The sequence below is a fragment of the Ooceraea biroi genome, chromosome 6 (genome assembly GCF_003672135.1).
Source record: "Ooceraea biroi isolate clonal line C1 chromosome 6, Obir_v5.4, whole genome shotgun sequence".
NCBI classification, from domain to species: Eukaryota; Metazoa; Arthropoda; class Insecta; order Hymenoptera; family Formicidae; genus Ooceraea; species Ooceraea biroi.
Window position 1 is genome coordinate 16,761,591 of NC_039511.1, and position 21,407 is coordinate 16,782,997.

General features: G+C 35.0%; 1 protein-coding gene across 4 annotated transcripts in view; it reads right to left on the reverse strand.

Moving 5' to 3' along the window:
• Positions 1 to 21,345, reverse strand: part of LOC105284481 — a 42,525-nt gene extending 21,180 nt beyond the window's left edge. Inside the window, exons 1-6 of one of the 4 annotated variants that reach the window (XM_011348021.3) lie at positions 21,134 to 21,345; positions 17,424 to 17,560; positions 16,544 to 16,692; positions 15,961 to 16,089; positions 15,406 to 15,592; positions 14,503 to 14,759 (exon numbers count right to left, since the gene is read on the reverse strand). In XM_011348021.3, coding sequence (XP_011346323.1) covers positions 14,503 to 14,759; positions 15,406 to 15,592; positions 15,961 to 16,089; positions 16,544 to 16,692; positions 17,424 to 17,536 — 835 coding nt within the window. In that variant the 5' untranslated portion in view covers positions 17,537 to 17,560; positions 21,134 to 21,345. Of the gene's footprint in view, positions 1 to 14,502; positions 14,760 to 15,405; positions 15,593 to 15,960; positions 16,090 to 16,543; positions 16,693 to 17,423; positions 17,561 to 20,165; positions 20,533 to 21,133 lie in introns of those variants that run through there. The other 3 variants (XM_011348020.3, XM_011348019.3, XM_011348023.3) reach the window with 3 other exon arrangements.
• Between the last annotated feature and the right edge of the window lie 62 nt (positions 21,346 to 21,407).

Consider the following 21,407-nt stretch of genomic DNA (forward strand, 5'->3'; position numbering starts at 1 on the left):
AAACGTATGATAACAGGCGACGAAAAATCGATGATCGTCTACAACAACGTCAAACGAAAAAGATGGTGGAGCAAGCGTGATGAACCTGCTGAAAGCACTTGAAAAGCAGTGAATATCTGCCACCAAAGAAAGATTATGCTGTCAGTCTGGTGGGACTGTGTATTTTGAGCTGCTTGCAAGGAATCAAACCATTCATTCAGACGTATACTACTGTCGTCAACTGGATAAATTAAATGATGCCATCAAACAGAAACGTCGAGAATTGATGAATCGCACAGGTGTTGTGTTTCACCATGATAACGCTAGACCACGTACAAGTTTGGTCACTCGTGAAAAATTGTTGCAGCTTGGATGGGATGTGTTACCATGATGTTACCACATCCACCATATTCGCCAGACCTGGCACCATCAGATTACCATTTGTTTCGTTCTTTGCAAAACACCTTGAATGGTAAAACCTTGACTGCTGATGAGGATATCAAATCGTTCTTGTAATTGTTTTTTGCTGAAAAAGATAAGAACTTTTTTGAGCGCGGAATCATGAAGTTGCCTGAAAAATGGCAAAAGATAATCAAACAAAATGGACAATATATTGTTTAATAAAGTTTTTGTTTCCCATGAAAAATTCGCCTTTTATTTATATAAAAAAAAACGCAATTACTTTTTGGCCAACCCAATAGTACATACAAAAATGATACAACCTATTTCGTAAGAAGTGATTATAACTTATATATCGAGCCTGAAAGTGCTCTGGAGAATCTGAAACTTGCGACTGTGGAATGTTCTGGCTTTCAAAGTTTAGTTAGACTGACAAATAATGTCGATTGCATCATCGTGCAATCCGCGGACTTCATTAATTCTATAATTACTTGGTTTTAGGATATTCACGTTTCTAACAACCAACATATTAAGTTTTTAATTAATTTGAACATAATTTTAGTTGCAGAGTGATGTTAATGATCGGTTATATGTGAACAAAAAATTATAAAATTACATATACAATTTGCATCTCTGGTATTCCATTCCATTCTTAAGTAAATCGTTTACGAAAAATTATAATAAAGACTCGAAACTTAAACTTTCTTTACATTACATCTCACTTTGTTAGGCGTACTACATACATGACGTTTTAATGTACAGACGCATGCATTCTTGCATACTTCTCTTTTCCTGACAATGCCATATATCTCAACGTCAGTTGGAAATGGATTCCACAGATTCTGCATCCGTTCCGCATCATAGCATATGCACTGCATTTATCGTGGTATACCACGATATGCAGTCATATTTTCCGTCTAATATCGCACATGTAACACATACATAGTTACGTCCCATTGCCGACAGACAATGTGCTCCCATTCCGATCGATTATGTGCTTTGATGAGCGATTCAAACTGTATAATCCAGCGCAAATGTATGAGAGACGCTCTTTCGAGTTAAGATCATAGCGTTCCTCCAAATCACGTGATATACGATTTGAAGATAATATAAATATCGAAATCCTTATAGAATATTTCATTGTAATATTTGTATGTATCTATCCCCATTGAAAACGTCTCAATCAAAGTGATGTCAATGTATTGGGTTGGCCAAAAAGTAATTGCGTTTTTTTTTTTATATAAATAAAAGGCGAATTTTTCATGGGAAACAAAAACTTTATTAAACAATATATTGTCCATTTTGTTTGATTATCTTTTGCCATTTTTCAGGCAACTTCATGATTCCGCGCTCAAAAAAGTTCTTATCTTTTTCAGCAAAAAACAATTACAAGAACGATTTGATATCCTCATCAGCAGTCAAGGTTTTACCATTCAAGGTGTTTTGCAAAGAACGAAACAAATGGTAATCTGATGGTGCCAGGTCTGGCGAATATGGTGGATGTGGTAACATCATGGTAACACATCCCATCCAAGCTGCAACAATTTTTCACGAGTGACCAAACTTGTACGTGGTCTAGCGTTATCATGGTGAAACACAACACCTGTGCGATTCATCAATTCTCGACGTTTCTGTTTGATGGCATCATTTAATTTATCCAGTTGACGACAGTAGTATACGTCTGAATGAATGGTTTGATTCCTTGCAAGCAGCTCAAAATACACAGTCCCACCAGACTGACAGCATAATCTTTCTTTGGTGGCAGATATTCACTGCTTTTCAAGTGCTTTCAGCAGGTTCATCACGCTTGCTCCACCATCTTTTTCGTTTGACGTTGTTGTAGACGATCATCGATTTTTCGTCGCCTGTTATCATACGTTTCAAAAATCGATCATTTTCCTCACGTTTCAAAAGCTCATGTGCTACCCAAATATCGCACATTAAAATCTCCAGATCGAAATTTAGTACACCAATTTTGACACTGCCGCAGTTTTAAAGCATCTTCGCCATATACACGACATAACTTTTTATGAGCTTGCACAGCGTTTTTCCCTTTTCGGAAGTAATAAAACAAAATATGAGGAAAATGTTCTTTTTGATTTTCCATTTTGAAATCGACGGCAAACAAACAATTGTTAACGAAATCGTGTACTTTCTTTTTCTAAAACAAGCTTGAACGGTGAGTTGTTAACCTACATAATGAATTTGCGGTTTAGAATGAAGTTAGTTACATTTCAAGACACGTATGTCCATCTATTGGAAAAAAACGCAATTACTTTTTGGCCAACCCAATATATAGGATAGTGTGATATTGTATTTAGATAAGAATAGCAAAGTTAGTGTGTTTACACTATGCAGTTATAAATCTTTATTTATTAACGGGCATACTATACATTGTCAATCATATTTGACGCAAACTTTATAAAAAGTTGTATATCGAGATATATATCGAAAAATTACGTAACATTCGTGAAACTATTGATGCTCGTCAAACAATCGCATCAGTCTTTTGCATAGAAATGTAATTTAATATGTTTAGTAAAGAGAGATAATTTTGACGTGTACTGAAAGTTTGAAACTGGATTGCGCAGCAAACTTTGCGAAAAATACAACAGCGTCACATTTGTGGCAGTTTTTTTTTATTCGAGTTGGATTATAAAATGTCTAACATCATGGAAGAGCACGGTTCTCAATGGTGCGCATCACACAAAGTAAAAGACAATCTGAGCATAACGGCAATGCAGGTGTAATTATTAATGTAACTACGAGACAACGATAATTATGATAAACTGTAATCACTATGAAAATATTATGCGTAACTGCAGCATACGCGGAAGTAAGTATGTACAAAGAATATTCTATAAGAAAAGTCTTCCAGCGATTGTTTTTGTATTTCTTTCAAATAGTATATGCATTGTACATTTGCGATTAACTTTTCCATTATTTAACTCATAGTAATGAACAACAAACAAAATATTGCAGCTCGTGCAAAAATCAACACATTTTTCCGTTATGCATTAATTTGCAATGTAATTGAGTTTATAGTTAATTTTGAGCAATAAGATTACAGTTTTGATTATAATAAAAGTTTCTGTGTAAAACATATGCAATTATAAAGAACATAAATGTGTTTCTGTTTCCATATGTTAGCGTAGAGGATATGTAATAATTTTTAGTGGAACGTAAGAATTAGTTACGTGTAAATATGCGCATTTGATTGACTCACTTTTCGCATCGCGTTACACTGAAATTCTGATATTTTATTCGCGCTGAACGTGTTTTATAAAAACATATACAGCTTGTATACACACACACACACACACACACACAAAACATATCCTTATAGCGCTTATAGTTACGATGGTTGATAATTGAAATAAGCAGTGTCAATTTTGAAAAATTTAGCAATTAAATTAATTAAATCAATCTAATATAATTTATATTTAAAACGAAAAGCATTATGCTAATATCAAACACCGACTGAAATAATGGAAATGCCAAGTTTTGGTGTACGAAACACCGTGCGTGCACATACATACTTTTTGCCTGAAATTTTGTCTCGCGAAATTTATGTGATAAGTTGCAGCAATCTCTTTAATGAAAGAATACTCGGTGGGAAATGAGGAGTGGCGAAGGAAGATTTCTCGAGAGAAGAAACGAGAGGATAATTTTTTCTTTCTCGAGTTTCGTGTTGCTACTCGGCGGCACAATGGCTTTTACGCGACCATCGTCGTGTCCGCATTATATATAATGCTATCGTTACCACAGACTTCGAGTCAATGATTTTTCATTGTGGCTATAATGTAACACGGCTTATACCAACTTCTTCTTTGTGCGTGATACTAAACTCGTCCCAAAATAAAAACATTTTTAAACAGTAAATAGTCTTGACCATCGTGGTCCGGGCATGGTGAAAAGCTCCTAGAGCTTAAAAAGAAATTCCCCGAAGAAATGTATCGCTTAGAAATACAACCACGAATTGGAGTAATCCTAGGTAATCTTCTCACGATTTTTGCTCCTTTTCTAACGTTGTTAACGTAAATGGAAGCAGTTCCGTTCTATTAAGAGCCGTACCTGATCATCTTGAATTCCGGGTTTAAAGTTTGATTTGTTTATCAATGGCCAGACTTGTTGAAATGTTTTGAAATGCGGTATATTTCTCAATCAACTCAATGATACCTTTTTCTCATCAAAAGCACTTTGTAAAATAATTTCACATCTATGGTGTCGATAGGAGATCTTGTCCGATTTTCTGTTCTAAAAGAATACATGCGTCTTGAAAACGTCCAGTATTAGATGCTGTAATATCGAAACAAAGTGCTTGAACTTTATCGCACAGTTTCCACTCATTTAGGAGTCTATGAAAGCTTATTGGTCCACTACTAGAAGAAATAGCAGGAATGCTCAATAGTTTTTGAAATATGCTTGAAATCCTTTGATTGGACCACTGTGCATCTACAAGATTTATCGAGGAGCTCACTGGTGTACTTAAAAGTACTATACATCAAATTCTGATCGAGAAGTTAGGGAAACGGAAGGTCTGTACGGCATGCTACGTACCACAAACGCTGATGGAGGATAAAAAACACCGCCAGAGTGCAGCACTGCAAAGACATGCTAAGAACGGCCGATATTGATTCGAATTTCATGAAAAACGTCGTAACTGGTGACAAATTATATTTTCAATATGAGCCACTTTCAATACGGCGGAGGACGGAATGTCATCATATCCGAAGAAAGTGCACACGCAAAAGAGCCGAATCAAGACGTTGCGCTCATCGTTTTCTTTGATTATATTTCACATTGATTTCTATTTCATCTTGTATCTACTAATGCAAGGAATCGTCCACAAAGAAATTTATATCGGAAGCTCGAGTGATTATTTGGGTGTTGTTCTGAATCGTTATGAAATAAACGATTCAGACAGGATTCTTTGAGTTCCATCTAAGAGCAAGCGTTTTGGCAACTTCTATATAATCATCGGCGGATAAAAGAAAATCGTAGTGTTCGAACACTCCCCGTATTCATCTTCGTTTCCAGCACTCAAAAGTATTGACTCAAAAGTAGCGTATTTTGAATAAAAAAAAAAGAAACTAACAATAATTAACGTCGTATGTTTTTCAATATTTTTACCAGTTGCAACGCACTTGGGTAGACCGTGTATATGTCAAAAAATCTATGTTAGACATCGTATTTTATTCAAAACAGTAAATTTTCTACGCAGCCGCCAAATTTTGCTTAGCAAAATTTATATTACGGTACAAGTTGCAATTCACCCATTACGAGATTGCCGTATTTTAGTCCGTTATCCGAAATTGCGTCGCATCTGCCTTGTATCGTTCTATACAAAAGAACTGATATGTGTCGCGCACACGTGTCGAAGATACAGATATTTGATCCGTTATTGAATCTAACATTGCAAACTTGACCTGTCAGGTACAACGAACGACGCATTGCAAAATTAAAAAAATGTGGGCGTCAATGTCCATATGCGGGTCAATAATCGATAAACGAGATATATTGTAATCAGAATTTCAGAATTTTATCGCATCGCCGATTCAATAAAATTATTATCATTATCATTATTGTTGTTATTGTTGTTATTATTATTATTATTATTAACAAATTTGTTACCACGCACCACGTATGATGGACCGGTCTCTTGTAAGAGGCTACATATACACAGCGTTCTTTTTTTGTTTTACTTCTCATTTCATTTTTCATTTTATTAAAGACAAATAAAGTTCATCTCCTAAGTAAAAAAGAATGTGGGGTATTCTTTGCTAGTGAAAATATATTTAGTAGTGAAAAGTTAGAATCTTAACATGTTAACCTTCTGTGTGGTTTTATTATAAATTATTCGAGAAGCGCAGGTGTGTATTTATAAAACGTAGGATATTGAAAAGAATCCAAGTTTTATTTCAACTCACGTAAAATTAAGTCTCTAAGAATCGAGTGGCGCGTTGTGCATCATTTGATACTTGTTCCATAATTTAATAACTGCATTATCAATTGCACATTGTGCGATCAATTTTTGCAACTGATGACATTTCACTAATACTTCTATTTCATCTTGCATCTGGTAATAATTTCCAACCGGACACTAACAATAAGCAGAGATGAGTTTATCATTTCTCCTGAAATATGGTTACAATAATCACGCAAACAAAAACGAATCCGTATCGTACGATTTAATATCATAGATTTATTTGCGTAGGTTCCGTGCGCTAAAGAATCTACGTAATTTAAAAAAGGATACATTTATTTATAAATATTTCATGTTAAGATACATATCCAGCTTCATCAAACTTCACGTATAGAACGACCATGTAACATCGCTTATTCCAGCAACTCTATTAACATTAAACGTGTTAAATTAAAATCAATCGATTTTCGTTAGTGAATAAGCGCATTCCGACATGAATGCTCCTCGACGGAATCCTCTTTGAAAATTGGCCGATTTGGAAATTCACAATAAAAGTTCGTCAAATAAATATTCCTGACTCATCAAAGCGTCATTATCGCCTCGCGCCTGATTGGGATGAATGGATAATTGGATTTAACGCTAATTGCGTTGGGAACAAACAGGTATCGTAATGTGGGAAAAAGCAGTCATTTTTCACTTACGTGAAAATGTCATCCTATTTGTCTTCGCGTATTTTATCCAGTGTGACGCGTTTAAATTTCAATCATGGAAACATCCGCGCGGAACATTAATGTTTTGAATGTTTATATGCAAAGATGTTTTTTAATATCAATCTTTTTTACATCAATTTCCCATTTGTCAATCTAATCATTATGTACATTTTTCTTTTTTTACATGTGATGGATCAATATCTCCATTCATACGATATGAAATATAATATATACGTGTTATAGTACTGATGACACATAAATTTTCATGAAACGAGAATTAAACTTTCTGATGCAATTAGACGAAATGTAATTAATTAAACATTAATCGTAAAATTGCCGAAATATTTTCCATGCCTTTTACCTTGCAAAACTTTATTCAGTTTTCATCCATATGTTGATACGTTCGTTTTTACATCGCCATTGAGGGAGGAACGCCCATACAATGATAATTTTCAAGCTGGATCGGTGCGTAGATCGTCGTGCGTCAGCAAGCTCAATTATTCAACCTTTCGAATAGTGGAACAAATTGTGGAAGTCACGTAAACGTTCTTAATTTTACGCGCTATTAATAATCCCCAATTTATAACGATAACAAGTGAAGATTAATGAAACATCAGGACAATTTTAATTCACTGATAATTGAAAATTTGCTAAGCGTGCCAATTACATTATCTATTACATCGTGTAATTATCTGTTAAGTATCGAAATTACGTTATACGCGGATAATATACACCACAGTGTATTGAATCATTACGACCCGTAGAAAGGTCACAAGCACATTACAAGCGATATTTTGCACGGACACAATTTCATGTACATGGTCTGTCCAGACTTTGGTGCAGTTGAACTTTTTAAATCTTTTCCTGCAACGTTACCTCTCGAGTGTTTACGTTATAAAGTTTGACATTTCAGCTATAATCCGAAAAATTTCAAGGCATTTAACATGTCTGTAAATGATTTTGACGTTAAATGTGACAGTATCTTATCGATGCTTGTCGAAAGGAACATACTTCGTACCGTTGACGAAGAATTAAAAATACGCCAAAGTAGAGTACTGTAAAGACATATTAAGAGCCACATATAAAACGGCAGAAGAATCAAGACGTTGCTATACCGTTTTTTTCGATTCGAAAGGAATTGTCCACAAGGAATTCATACGGGAAGTTCAAATGCTGATTATTATTTGAATGTACTGAATAGTTTCTGAATAGTTGCTAAATAGTCCTGTTTCCACAAGGATGCTTTGAGTTTGGTCTAAGTATCGAGAGCAAGGGTCGCTTCTGTTCGATAATCGATTCGATTGTCCGGCGAACAAATTCAAGATTCTGGCCAATAAAAGCACAGTACACGAACACCTCCTCTGTTTATTCACCTGATTTGGCTCCGTGTAACTTCTGGTTATTCCAAAACTTCTAGTTGATAATGAAAGGAAAGTGTTACGACATCATTCAGGACATTTAGAGGGCTTTGACCGCGATTTTGGAAGCGATTCTGAAAATGGAGTACAGTGAATGCTCCGAAAAATTTTCAAATCGCTTTCAGGATTTGTATTGACTCAGAAGGAGTGTATTTTGAATAAATAAAAAAAACAAAAGAAAATAATTGACGTTTTGTATTTTTTCGATCCCAATCCAGAGTCTGGACAGACCGTGTACACCCGATGCGTCTCTTGATGGTGACTTTATCATGTCCGATTGAAAGTAACTTCCCCTTTAACGAAGCGAAATGTAATTTCGTTATCGATTTGCAGTGATGCGATTTCACGTTACGCTAGGAACACTGGAAAGCCACAAAAATGAGGTAAAGCTTTTTCATCGTAGATATGAAAAGGAAATGTATTGAAATTAATTAACTGCAGAAAATAATACTTGCCACGTAGTACTTATGAAATTAACACGTTGCAATCGCGACACTGTATTCAAGTTTTTTCCGCTTTTCAAAAATCAAAGAGAGAACGTTTTATAATCTCGTAATTACGCGAAAAGATTTTTAAAACTCGTAAACTTTTTTTATAAAACTTGCACAGAATAATGCGTTCGCGCGAAAATACAACGCTCGTCACGCAGAAGATCCTCGCGATGTAAAGGAAGGACACGGACTGAAAGGAAGGTTCGTAACAGATGTGGTGTGCTGTTAAGTATCCCAGTATAACATCGGGGCAGGTGAGTTCGAATTTCGTTAGGTTCAGGACCGTATCACAAAACTAATAGATTACAAGTTCACATTAGATTGCTATACATTTCAAACATTTCATTCAACAGCCGATTTTTCAAATATATTACTAGTTTTCGACTTGCAAAGCAGAAATACGTAAAAATTATTGCATTATTACGATTTCAAAGCGCGTAATATTTCAAAGTTTAAACATAAATCCGATATTCAAAGGATAAAAACAAATAAATATCAATATATCGTAACACATCAAAAACGCGAAGCAGAAACGTACTTTTGATATTCATACCTTTCATTTATCAAATCTTTTGTTTTTATTGAATGACGTGTTAATTTTTTCTTTTAAGCTTTAAGGAATAGAATGATATAAAGAATTTAGTTAAAAGAGTTTTAGTCAAAAATATTAACAGCATAGATAGTTGGAGAACATGACACAAATTTAAGTTTGTTAATTTTCAAAGTTGGTTTCTTTTACATTCTCGTACCGCAGTCATTAATCGTACAGCGAACATGCATTTAATTCAATTATGTCTATGTAAAAGTCTGTAATAATCATTATCTGTTTCTGTGCTGGGAATTTATTAATAACTTTCACGTTAGCGGTACGAAAATAATAGAAATTATCTGCTATTGTACCGCATTTATTACATTATTTATTAGATTATTTATTACATTATGTTTTCGCGCACACTCTTTTAGGCTTCATGAAAAAAACTACTAACTGCTCAATGCACAAAGATTCACCTATTTTCTAAGGTAATCATGTGTAGGTCGCGACCGTGTACGGCAAGAAAAACCGGTCATTATTTTTTTCCTCCATAATATCACTCGACTTTTCCAAACTTTCCTGATATCGCGTTAGCGATGTGTGTGAGCAAAAACGATTACCGCATTTTCTCCTACGAACGCATGCGAACGAATATGTAGAATTATTGAGACACCCGTTATATCGGTACCTGCATCGCAGGTGCCGCCCTTTTCCGGAGTATTTTTCTCACATGGCAGAAGGGTGAACAGTGAGTCTCGTAACGGAAATTTTTAGAGCGCTTATAATTTCATGCAGAATTTGAAAAGAACGGAAGTAGGACAATTACGATAAGAGAACAATCGCTAGTCCACGTGATTTTCTTGCGTTTGTAACCGTCTCTTTCCGTTAAAAACTCTGCTTAAATTAAAATCTTCCGTGTGAGCATGCGAATTAATTAGATAATCAAGAACTTGTCCGGTGTAAGTCGGGTTTGATACAGGTAACTGAGAAGGAACGATCGCTTTGAGAATTCGTTTGAATAACTATAATAAATAATTGTAACATATAAGTGGACGTGAAATGAAAAAAATCAAAATTGCTAAATGTCGTTATTATGATGTTTTGTCTCACATTGCGGAATAGAACACACAGATTTACTATATATATGAAGATTTTCCGGATTTTGTGCAATTCAAGTTAACCTGGTTTAGATAAGGTAGATCAGATATCACGCAAATGGGAAACGGAGAGATAGGTGGGAGATAGGAAAAAGTAAGAACAAAGTAAGGAAGAAGTTACGATCATAAAAAGAAATTTGATTTTCCTACAAAACAGGTTGTATCAAACATTTGTATCAATTAAACAAATACTAAAAATGTCCAGTATAGAAAATTGAATAGTCCAGTGTCTCCCACAGTCCCACTTTTATTTTCTGCTACATTGCGTAGCAGCACGCGAGAAGCAGAGTGTCGAGACAAATGCGAAAGGCGTAGATGACAAATATAGGATGGCGGCTATATTGCAACTCAGAAATAAATAAAAAATTTCTTAAAATTTAACAAATAAATGTAATAAATTTTAGTTCCATTAAACATTGTAATCCACATAGTATATTGTACGTATAGCCACACTATGTCTATGTCACTTACGTTTTTCGCGTCCATCTTGAGTGACTGTTCTCACTCGAAGTCCAAGACATAGTAGAGATAGTAGAGATGTTTGCGCTATATCTCTTATAATTCAATTTCGATGGAATCAGTTAAGAAAGAGAAGAAAGTGACTTCAAACAAAATCTGGGAAAATCTCATTTCCGCTTGTCGCTTCTGATCTAATTCTTCGACGGTTGTGTTCAATATATTTGCATAATTCAATCTTATGACGTGTGGGTCTGCATAAACGATGCATAATATTAAGTCTTCTTTTAATTATCTTGACGATAATTGCGGTGTTTTCATCTAAAACCTGATGTCAAACAAATATCTTAAATAAAACTTGATTTTATATAAATTAATGTTTTATATTAATAATTAATTGGAAAATATAATTACCGTACTCAAATTATTATTGTCGCCGTTATAATCACAAATACATGTAGAAAATTTCTTTTGCACTATTTGTGGATATAAAAATATTAAGAACTCAGGTTTGTTTTTCGAAATTAGTGGTAAAAGTTTGTCAAGATAGGTCGAGAGATAGCACAGAGATGTATATTTCATTCCCAGTGACATAATTAGAAGACGAAACAATCGGTAAATCAAACAGCGATGATTTAGTGACAGTGATTGGGGGGTAGATATAAGAGACGTTATTAAAAATGAAAAAGGACTCGGATCGCTTTATCTTTGTCATTTATATGCACAAAATATATGCACGTGTGCTTTTATTCGGCGCGTGTGTCGACCCTTATTCCGCCCTATTAAATCATTTTGCTCGGTTTCGTTTAAGTTAGTTCGTAGCATGCTTGAAGAGAGATGACGTGCGAAATCGTCAGTACCTGTCTTTTAGCCGGAGCTGAAGTTTGCTTATAACCACTTTATATTAAAGGGGAACATTTAATAGGGCGGAAGATTCCACGAAAACGAAATCCTTTATAGGGACAGAAGATGAAGCTTATATCGGATCGGATAATCGATCGGATTCCGATCGGAAGTTACTCTCTCAGGTTTCTTTGATCAACCATTCGGCTTTCGAATATTCATTGCGAAGTTTGCGAATCTCGCGCGTGTAAAGTTTCGAATTATAATATATGAATTACGTAGATACACACACGCTCTTTCAATCGAAAACGAGGTGTCACCATATCATTCTGGGATGAAAGTCGGTCTCCGAGAGACACGCACACACTCGATATACGGTTTAACCCTCTCGGTCGAGTAGCGAGATTTAATTGCATTTTTTGTTAAATAGCTCATAATTCGCTGGGTAATCGGATCGATCAGTCCGGGGCATTCATCGTGAATTCCTTTCGTTAAAACTCACCGGCGGCGCCGTGCACGTTGTTGCACCAAATGCAGAAACCGGTTTGTGCCGCGCGACGATTCCCGATGCATTCGTGCTGCTCGTGCGGTCCTCCGCTCTCAAAGCGTTCTTTCGCCTATTTCCATCGCAAACGAATTTCCCGAGAATTTCGACGTTTTTTTGCAGCATGTCGTGTTTGCCATTGATCGGTCACAAAAACTCAACGATACAACCAACGTTAACTCGATCCTCTCGGAGTATCTATGATGGAAGAATCACTCGACGGTCCTCGGGCTTTGTTATCAAGTGCCACAAAACTGAACCTTCCAATTTCCTCCTCAATATGCAAATCCGATTTGTTGCGTAACATTGCCGATATATATATGCGTCGATAGAGACGATTTTCGAACAAGTATTTGTACTAATTGGCATCCTTTCACTTACTGCATCACTGATTGACAAGTCGCCGAGAAACCGATGTTGTTTCACATAATTTCGTGTCCTAATTGTTATTAGTTGATATCGAAAAACAGACAATTTCTCCCATCCCTCTATATACAATGACGTAACTGTAAAAGTACCTAGAAAGGTGAAAGAAATAGCAGAAAAGTCGCCGAATTTTCAAAGTAATCGGTGATTCGTAGTCGCGATTAAGAAGAATTAGTTTTCAGGCCGCGTATACGAAGCACACGTGTTTCTCTATCACGCGTGATAACTGCTCGGGCGTTCTTTGTTCACTATCGCAAACCTTTTTCGACGGAAACTCTCGCAATACATGCGAGCGATCGCCGCGGACGCCGCGGACGCCGCGAACTGTGGAGGCCGTTCAGACGTGCGACTCGCCAAGGCAAACGTCCTCTTTCCTTCTTCAAACAGGAGGACATAAACAAAACACGAGAGACGATTGGCTGAGGAGAGTGAACCGTTCGGATCGGTATATCGCGCACCTCGCCTAAGGTGTATGCTTTCTGGTTTCATCATTTTTTGGCGTAATCGAGCATGCAAACCTGTATATCGGATATATTATTTTGCAGACTAGAGTCTTCGAATATTTTTGTTCTTTTGAAAATTTTTAAATCGATTATTTCGATCAGTTATAATTTTTTCTTTCTTTTATTAGACATAGATTAATCACAGTATCGATTTGCAATGATCAATTAGGTAAAAGTTGAACATTTCCCGAATTCTAACTTAATTGAGAAGAAATTATTATATATTGATTATACATTAAATTGAATGTGTATCAATATGATACATTAAACATATTTCATATAAAAAGTATTTCGTTGATCAGAAAGTTTGTGCGGATTTTCTTAGCAAAGTTCGAACAAACATTCGTATATTGTATAAGAATTAACGCAAAGTTTTGTATTTGAATTTTGTTGAAACAATCCTGCACACAGATCTTCCGGTAACGCACAACTCTGTATATTTGAAGTTTGCTAAAAACATTCGCATGGTCCTTCTAATTAACTCAATGATAAACAATGAATTTAATGTGTGATGGACCTAATTTCTTTCCAAGCATATTGTTTTTACTTGAAAAGAATTTTTCAACTTGAGAAACCACGCGCTAAGAAATTGTTTAATTTGTCAAAATAATTACGAGTGTGGCAGAAATTACACATGGTACACTATGTATAAGTGTCCAGTGAAACTTGATAACAATACCGTTCGCATACAATTTAACTTTAAACCACGGCAGTTTCTGTTGCGGCACGAAACTTTCTATGACGAGTTTGAGCGTAAGAATTCTGATATTTTCTGGAATATATATATATATATATATATATAATAATTTTGATATAAATCGTTGTTACAAACAAACTATTCTCATTGCGGTAATGTGATTACTAATATTTTTTTGTAGTTTCTTCTAAATAAATTTATTTATATCGCTTCCAAATGAATAAAAATCTCTTATCAGACATTGATACATTTTAAATAACACTGTGAAAAGTATAAAATATATAGAATATTTAATAATTAACTTTTCTATTTATGTCTGGCAAAATAATTGTAATTAGAATCTTGAAATATTTGCAATTGAAGGGGGAAATGAAAGAAAGAGCAAATAAAATAACGATATGCATTTCATGTAATAACTTACCAACAATTGCCCTATGTCCTTTTACTCTCCTGCCGATGTTGGGTGATACCAGGCTCAATCTGTCACCTCTCACACCTAATAGCGGACTTGGATTTCTTCTTGGTAGTGGGTGCTCGACAAATAAGCCATAGCTACTGCCAGCACTCACACTGTTACTTCCACTGACATATCCTATTCCTCCTGTCAACCCCCATTCCGCCACGCTGTCGATCGAACTACTCCTTGGCAGACAGGAACTCGTCGTAATATAATCTCGTCTGTGTCAATTAATGTCATTTAATTATGTAAGGAATTCGTGAGAACATGAAACGTTTTATATTATCTAACAGGTAATCCAAGTCTTTCGTTTTCAATAAACAGATTAAAGCCATTGATTTACTAAAACAAACTATCCTTGTAAATTCCATTCATAGCAGATTTGGGATTATCTTCTAGACTAATTTCATTACGTTTACGAATGAAAATGACATGATACTCCTTCCATCCATGTCCGGATATTTTGCTCGTGAAAAATTAAAGAACTTGATGACAAGTCGATGTATAATAATTTATTGGGAAACTGATATTATTCGAGTTCAATCAGGACCATTATTCTTTGGGTCGATCATTGGATCGACTTTCTGAAATGCTTGCTCACTACGGAAATTATCTCTGATCAATTTATAAGTTTCTTAGAAAAAGCAATTGTAGATATAAAAAATGTGTTTTTTATCTCTAGTTCGCTCATGAAAATACGAGATTCTGAATTACATATACATACATAATACTTATTTCAATATGATTAAATCAGATCGAGTCAGTTGCCTGATGGTAATAATTCCTGTATTGCGACGGATTAAATCATCGGATTTGATCATCATCGCATGATAAATAACAATATTTACAGTAACTTTCGTGACGTACCTTTCCCAAGACAGCCGTCGTGGAATTTCATCGCTCGGAGTGAAGCTCGGCCTCTGGTTTAAGAGTCTTGCAAGCCTGTTGAAAGGTTGTGAGCCGCTGATACTGGAGGTAGACAGCCTGCCGCTTCTTGTTGAGTGTTCCTTGAAGGATTCTCTGCTCGCCGGACCAGAATCGGAAACGCGGCGTTCTATTAATTCAAAGAAAATATAACATGGAGAGATTAAAACAAATTTTTCGGAATTCAAGATTCAATAGCAGAGAAAAATCCTTTGATGATTCCTATAACATTTTTATGGCTAACCATGCGCTTTCGAGTAAATGAGTTTTGTATTGCTTTTCAAACTCCGGCAATTCCGCGTTCCGCGATCAGATTTGTTTGGTAACGATATCTAATTTTAGTATTTGTGTATCTATGAAGTTTTTTCTAATTAGAGAATGATCTGAATCAACTATATGTAAAGTGTAAACTATGAAAATAAACATTATTATATTTTTATTTACCTACTGAATAGATTCTACGACATATGTCATGTCTATACATACTATATGCTTTACCTATCGCGTCATCCGTAAAAGATATTCTCGGCGTAAGAAGCTTCGCGCAATAGGAAGTAGTACTTCCGCGCTTTGCGCAAACAGTATTATCCGTAATCGGTTGAACGACTGAGATCCCCGTTGTTAGTGCTGGAAGAACAAAATCAGTATGAATTGTCTGCGCGTATAGTGAATTGAATGATAGATCTTTACACAAATTACTTTGAAAGTTATAAAATTACAAATTCAGAATAGCAAAACTCAATAGCTGCCATCGTCGCGGTTAAAATCTCTGCGGTCAACAACGAACGACAGCATCACCGGCACTGTATTAGCATTATCGAGAGCAACGTCTCAACAATCAACGTTGTTAATATCAAATATGACGCCGCACTGGCGTTTGTCTATTCTTGTACATACACCTATATTATAGTACACGTACATTAATTGCATCATTAATGAATTTAATCACTATTTAAAAACTATAGTTGCTTTCACTTAAAATTGTATTAAAACGGATGGTTTTGGGACACTCTTTATAAAATATGAATAATGACAATATTTGTGTGAAAACTGTAAAAACGCGGTAAAGATGAACCCTTACCATTGTAACGAGCATCAATTTGAGCTTGCAGTATATTAAGGCCGGGTGCAACAATAGCTGGTAGAGTTCTGGATCGCATAAGCGGTGCTGGACGTCCGTCAGGACGTCGTGCTGATCTGATTTCGGGTTTGCATTCTGGCACAGGTATACTGCAAAAGAATGCTTATTTTTATGGAATTGGTTACTATTGTTACTTTAATAATTTGGTGTCACCATCATTATATCTCATGTCTATTGATAAATTATTGAAAAAATGTTATAATATATTAATAGTAAATACGCGCATTTGTTGATTACCTTGTTTTCACGATATACGTAAATGTATAATGAATTGAGTGCATTAATAGAATATCTCTATGTTCGTTTTATTTCGCTGTTTCTTTTTTTCTACTGAGAATATAGAAATAAAATAGATTGCAATTCCATAATAATTTATCGTATTACGTTATAACAATAAAAATGATAAACTACTAAAATTTGCAGAAATTAAATCTACACTTCAATTATTTCAGCACAGTGTACTGTGTACCATGTCATGGCGTTTGTACTTGAGCTTTTACTGTGTCGAGTAGTATATAACATTGTGTCGCAGTTGGAACACTCCATGTTGGATACAGTGTCATCCGTGTAATTTGCTGGAAAACGCCCACAATAAGCTAGGCTTATTAAGCATACTTTTAATGCGCTGAAAAAGGTGGTGAATCGATCGATCCGTTGAGTGAAATAGCTCCAAGTAACTAGGAATATTATAGTCCGTCTATCTCCGCGAAAATAATTTTCCTGGCGCATCTGTTTTTCCGACTTTGTTTTTTCTTTATTTTACGTATTAATTACGAAACTCGCAACGACTGGTCAATTAAATTAATGGGTAAACGCTTACCTTTTCTCCTTTCGCTGTTGCTTCTTTTTTTTGAATGCTTTCTTCACTCTCAGAAGCAAGAAAGCGGCACGATCGATGGTTAGGCCTGGTGAAGCCTTATCGCCACTCGACATCCTACGTCCTAATCCTCCCAATACCTGTACAAACATTATCGAAGATACAATTAGTATCTTATTGTTGTAACTCATAATCTATAAAGCATTTCGTTGATAATCGTTGATTCTAGCTGTTTCCCGCTTATAAAAATAATACAATTTTCATTTTGTCTACTGTTATTATATGTAGACACATCAAATATTATCCGATCATAACAATGTGCATACACTGACTACGAATGACTGTACTTGAATGTAATATCTATAAATAAACGTGCAGATCAATTATAGGTTTTGCATCTCAATTGCTAAGCATCTTGATAACTGACTGTGAGTTATCCGGAACTGTTATGAGCGAGAACAGTTTGAAATTACCATTGCTCCAACAATTCATCCATTTATCCGATCAGGGAACGACGTACTTATTCTTCGAGTTTTGTCGAAATAAAGGATGATTTTGTAACTGCATTTTATAAATAATGGCAAACATAATTGAGAAATAATGGAAATTGAAAACAATTCTTAATTTACTACGATAAAGATATTCTTTGGAGAAAGCTTTTAGTCGTCAGCAGCTAATGCTAAACGTTTTCAAACAAGTCGCTATCACAAATTTTGCAAGTAGTGCGAGTGAATTATACGATTCACTCGTGTAAATAAATAAATCTTGATAAACAACAGAGCATTGCACACACAATATATTACTGACTGACGTAACGTGGACTTTAAAAAATTACTTTTTCAAAAAAACGATAAAAAAGACGTCACAAATAAGTATGCTACGAATTACTTAAATCTAATTTTCTAATATCAGAAAACTGCAGTAGAAGTATAAAGAAAGTCTTAAACAAGAAATATTTCATAGATCACTCGTTGTTATAGATGATACGTTCAACATAGTTTATATTGTTTACGCATAAACGTAGACTTTTAATAGTTTACGGTTCAAGTAAATGTTCAACCCCACTTAGAAATTAATTAATTCAGCCATTATGTAAACACGATAATCGTGCTGTGGCGTTCAACTAGAAGCTAAACATAAATGTTACTCGATTCGTCTTGCCACGTGAACTTTGCGAGATTATTGCGTTTCTCAATATTGTTTCTTAAATGACGAATCGTATCTTTTTCTTTAAATACGTTTATGTATTTAACAAATGTATATGTCAATATTGATGTCTATGTACACAAATCTACACAAATCGCAATAAAGATTATGCAGAATTGAGCTGCTACAAATTAAATTATCCGAGAAGTAAACGTAGTTTCATTTTATTTATGAATACTGAAGAACGCAGAAAATTATTTGTAATTTAAAAAGAGAGGTCTGCAAAAGGAATTGCTAAAGAATTTCCAATAAGAATAACACAAGTAAATAAAACTGTAGCAAATTGAGAAACTTTGCAAGAAAAAAGAAAAACTAGAAGATCCTTGAGAGAGAGAGATAATCTTGATTCTACTACTAGAAATGTTCAAAACATTTTGGCTCCTTCTTTTCAGCCTTAGATAAATAGTTAACAGGTGTTAAATATTATGTTTAAATAATTATTCATATAATTTCTGTTGATATTCTAACAGGCAAAACAAGATAAAATATCAACACAATTCGAGATGAGCAATTAGAGATATAGAGTGTGTTAAAATTTTTTAAAACAAAAATTCTAATACAGAAATATCTCGAAAGTATAACAATCGTTAAATGGAAAGCGATTAAAGTTCACTAATGACAAAACTGAAATTTCGCGCGCTCGAGTATGTCGAAATGTCAGAACATGTTACTATTTATTTTATATTATATAAGAGATCACAAGATTTTGCTTTGCATAAAAGCAAGTGTTCCATTGTGTGATATTGCAATAATTTAGATAGTTATTAATAATTGAGATAGTTATGTTCACGCACATATATTACTATATTTTTTTTGTAAAAGAATTTATCTTTATTTTCCATAAAATTTTCTTTTATGTAAGCTTCGAATAATGTAAGTAGAGCTGAAAACTTACTTGTCGCATAAACGAGGATGTAATTTAATTCTCTCTTGTTAATTTATTCTTTCAATTATCATATTACATTTATTCCTCTATTTCCACACTTCTGCGAAGAGAAATTCACTAAAACTGTATATGCGTATGAAAGAACACTTGTGTGTTCCTGTTAATTACTTTAATAAAGATAAGATCTTTATCATATTGTTACATTATTCTTGCATCTATTCACCACACACTAATGGAAAAGACGATATCCTTAAACCATTGAATTCTTGCTGCAAAACATTTTATAGAAAAAGATATTCGCATGAAATTTTACATTTATATATTTTGGTCATATAAAAATAAATATCCTTTTTTAGATGAAGATTTATATCAGTGTAAAAAGCATCTCTATCGCCGCTACAAGTTATTATTGTACAAACTTATCTGCAATCTGCAAATAATTTATATTATAATACTATTGTAAATTTGCTAGAGAAATGATAAAAAACGCAATTTGCTTTCGTTAATAACGCGAAGATGAAATGATTCTGTTACGCGTTACATTTATCTCTTCCAACCCCATATTCTCGTGGTGCGAGCGCCTAATGGGCGCCCTCACCCTCTTCAGCCTCGGCACTCTGCACATTCACGATAACTCACGATCAACAACCAACCTTTTTGCTTGAAAATATTTCGATACAGTACCATCCGCGTAAGCAACGGTAGCTGTCACGCATATTCCAGTAGCGCGTTCTGCGAGAAATCCAGTCTGATGAGAGATGGTCGCGCGTTGGACGGATTTTTACGAGCGTAACAATTCGATCCAAGTTCTTCTTCTTTGGCGAATGAAAATCCGCATATAACAACTAACCGTATAATGACAGTTATATACACAATAATAACATATTACACGCGTCGCGACGTCCAGTCACAAACTGTCAGCCTGCACCTCGACGGAACGTCGAAGCGATGCCCGAAGACGTCCGACGATGACCGACGACGCCTCCGTACTGCCACATATATACTTTATCGCTGGAAATTTGCTGCAATTTCCTACGGATCTCCGCACTGGAGAGAATCGCGTCCGTTAAATTACAACTTGAGCGTTCTCAATAGAGAGGAAAGATATCGTCACTTGGTTATTTTCAACGATCGATCATCAAAAAAACAAGCTTTCAAATGTCATTTAGCCATTTATCGACAACATTAAACTTGAGCATTGAAATCGCTGTAATGTTAGTACATTTCTGCTCGCCAAAACTGTGTCCGGTTTATTCTATGCCAAGCAAATCTTACAAATAATTATATAAATGTTCTTTTAAATTATATTTTATATATTTTAGGGCTGCAAAACTTTGTACAAGACATTTCTGCAAGGGCAGATATGCAAGTATAATCACAATTACTATATATATAGTACATATATCGAATCAATTACATTGCTCATTTTAAATGAGAATAATCAACGAAAGATTATCTTCCACGTCAATAAGAACATGTTAACGATACAAAAGCTCTTTAAACTACGAATGTAGTAATATTCTACGCGCATATCGGAAGACACGACGAGATATCAGCGAGACCCACGTACACCAAATAATTTCCAAAAAACGTTTGTCTTTAAAGAATTCAATTATATTACCTAAATGTAAATTCTTCAATGACTTTTCTTCTCGCACAATCATGGCCTTGATGAGGAGGATGGCCGAGACCGCCATCCTGAGCCCACTGAGACACGCGGCAGCCAGTCAGTCTGTTCCACCAATCGCTGTCACTCTGTGGGCTCAACATGGCTCCACCAATCAGGACGTCGATTTCGCTTGAACCTTTCGATAAAAGCTACAAGTTGATTGGCTACACGATTCTCGGATCGAGATCTCGGATCGATTTCTAGCATCGTAAACACAAAGAGCCGA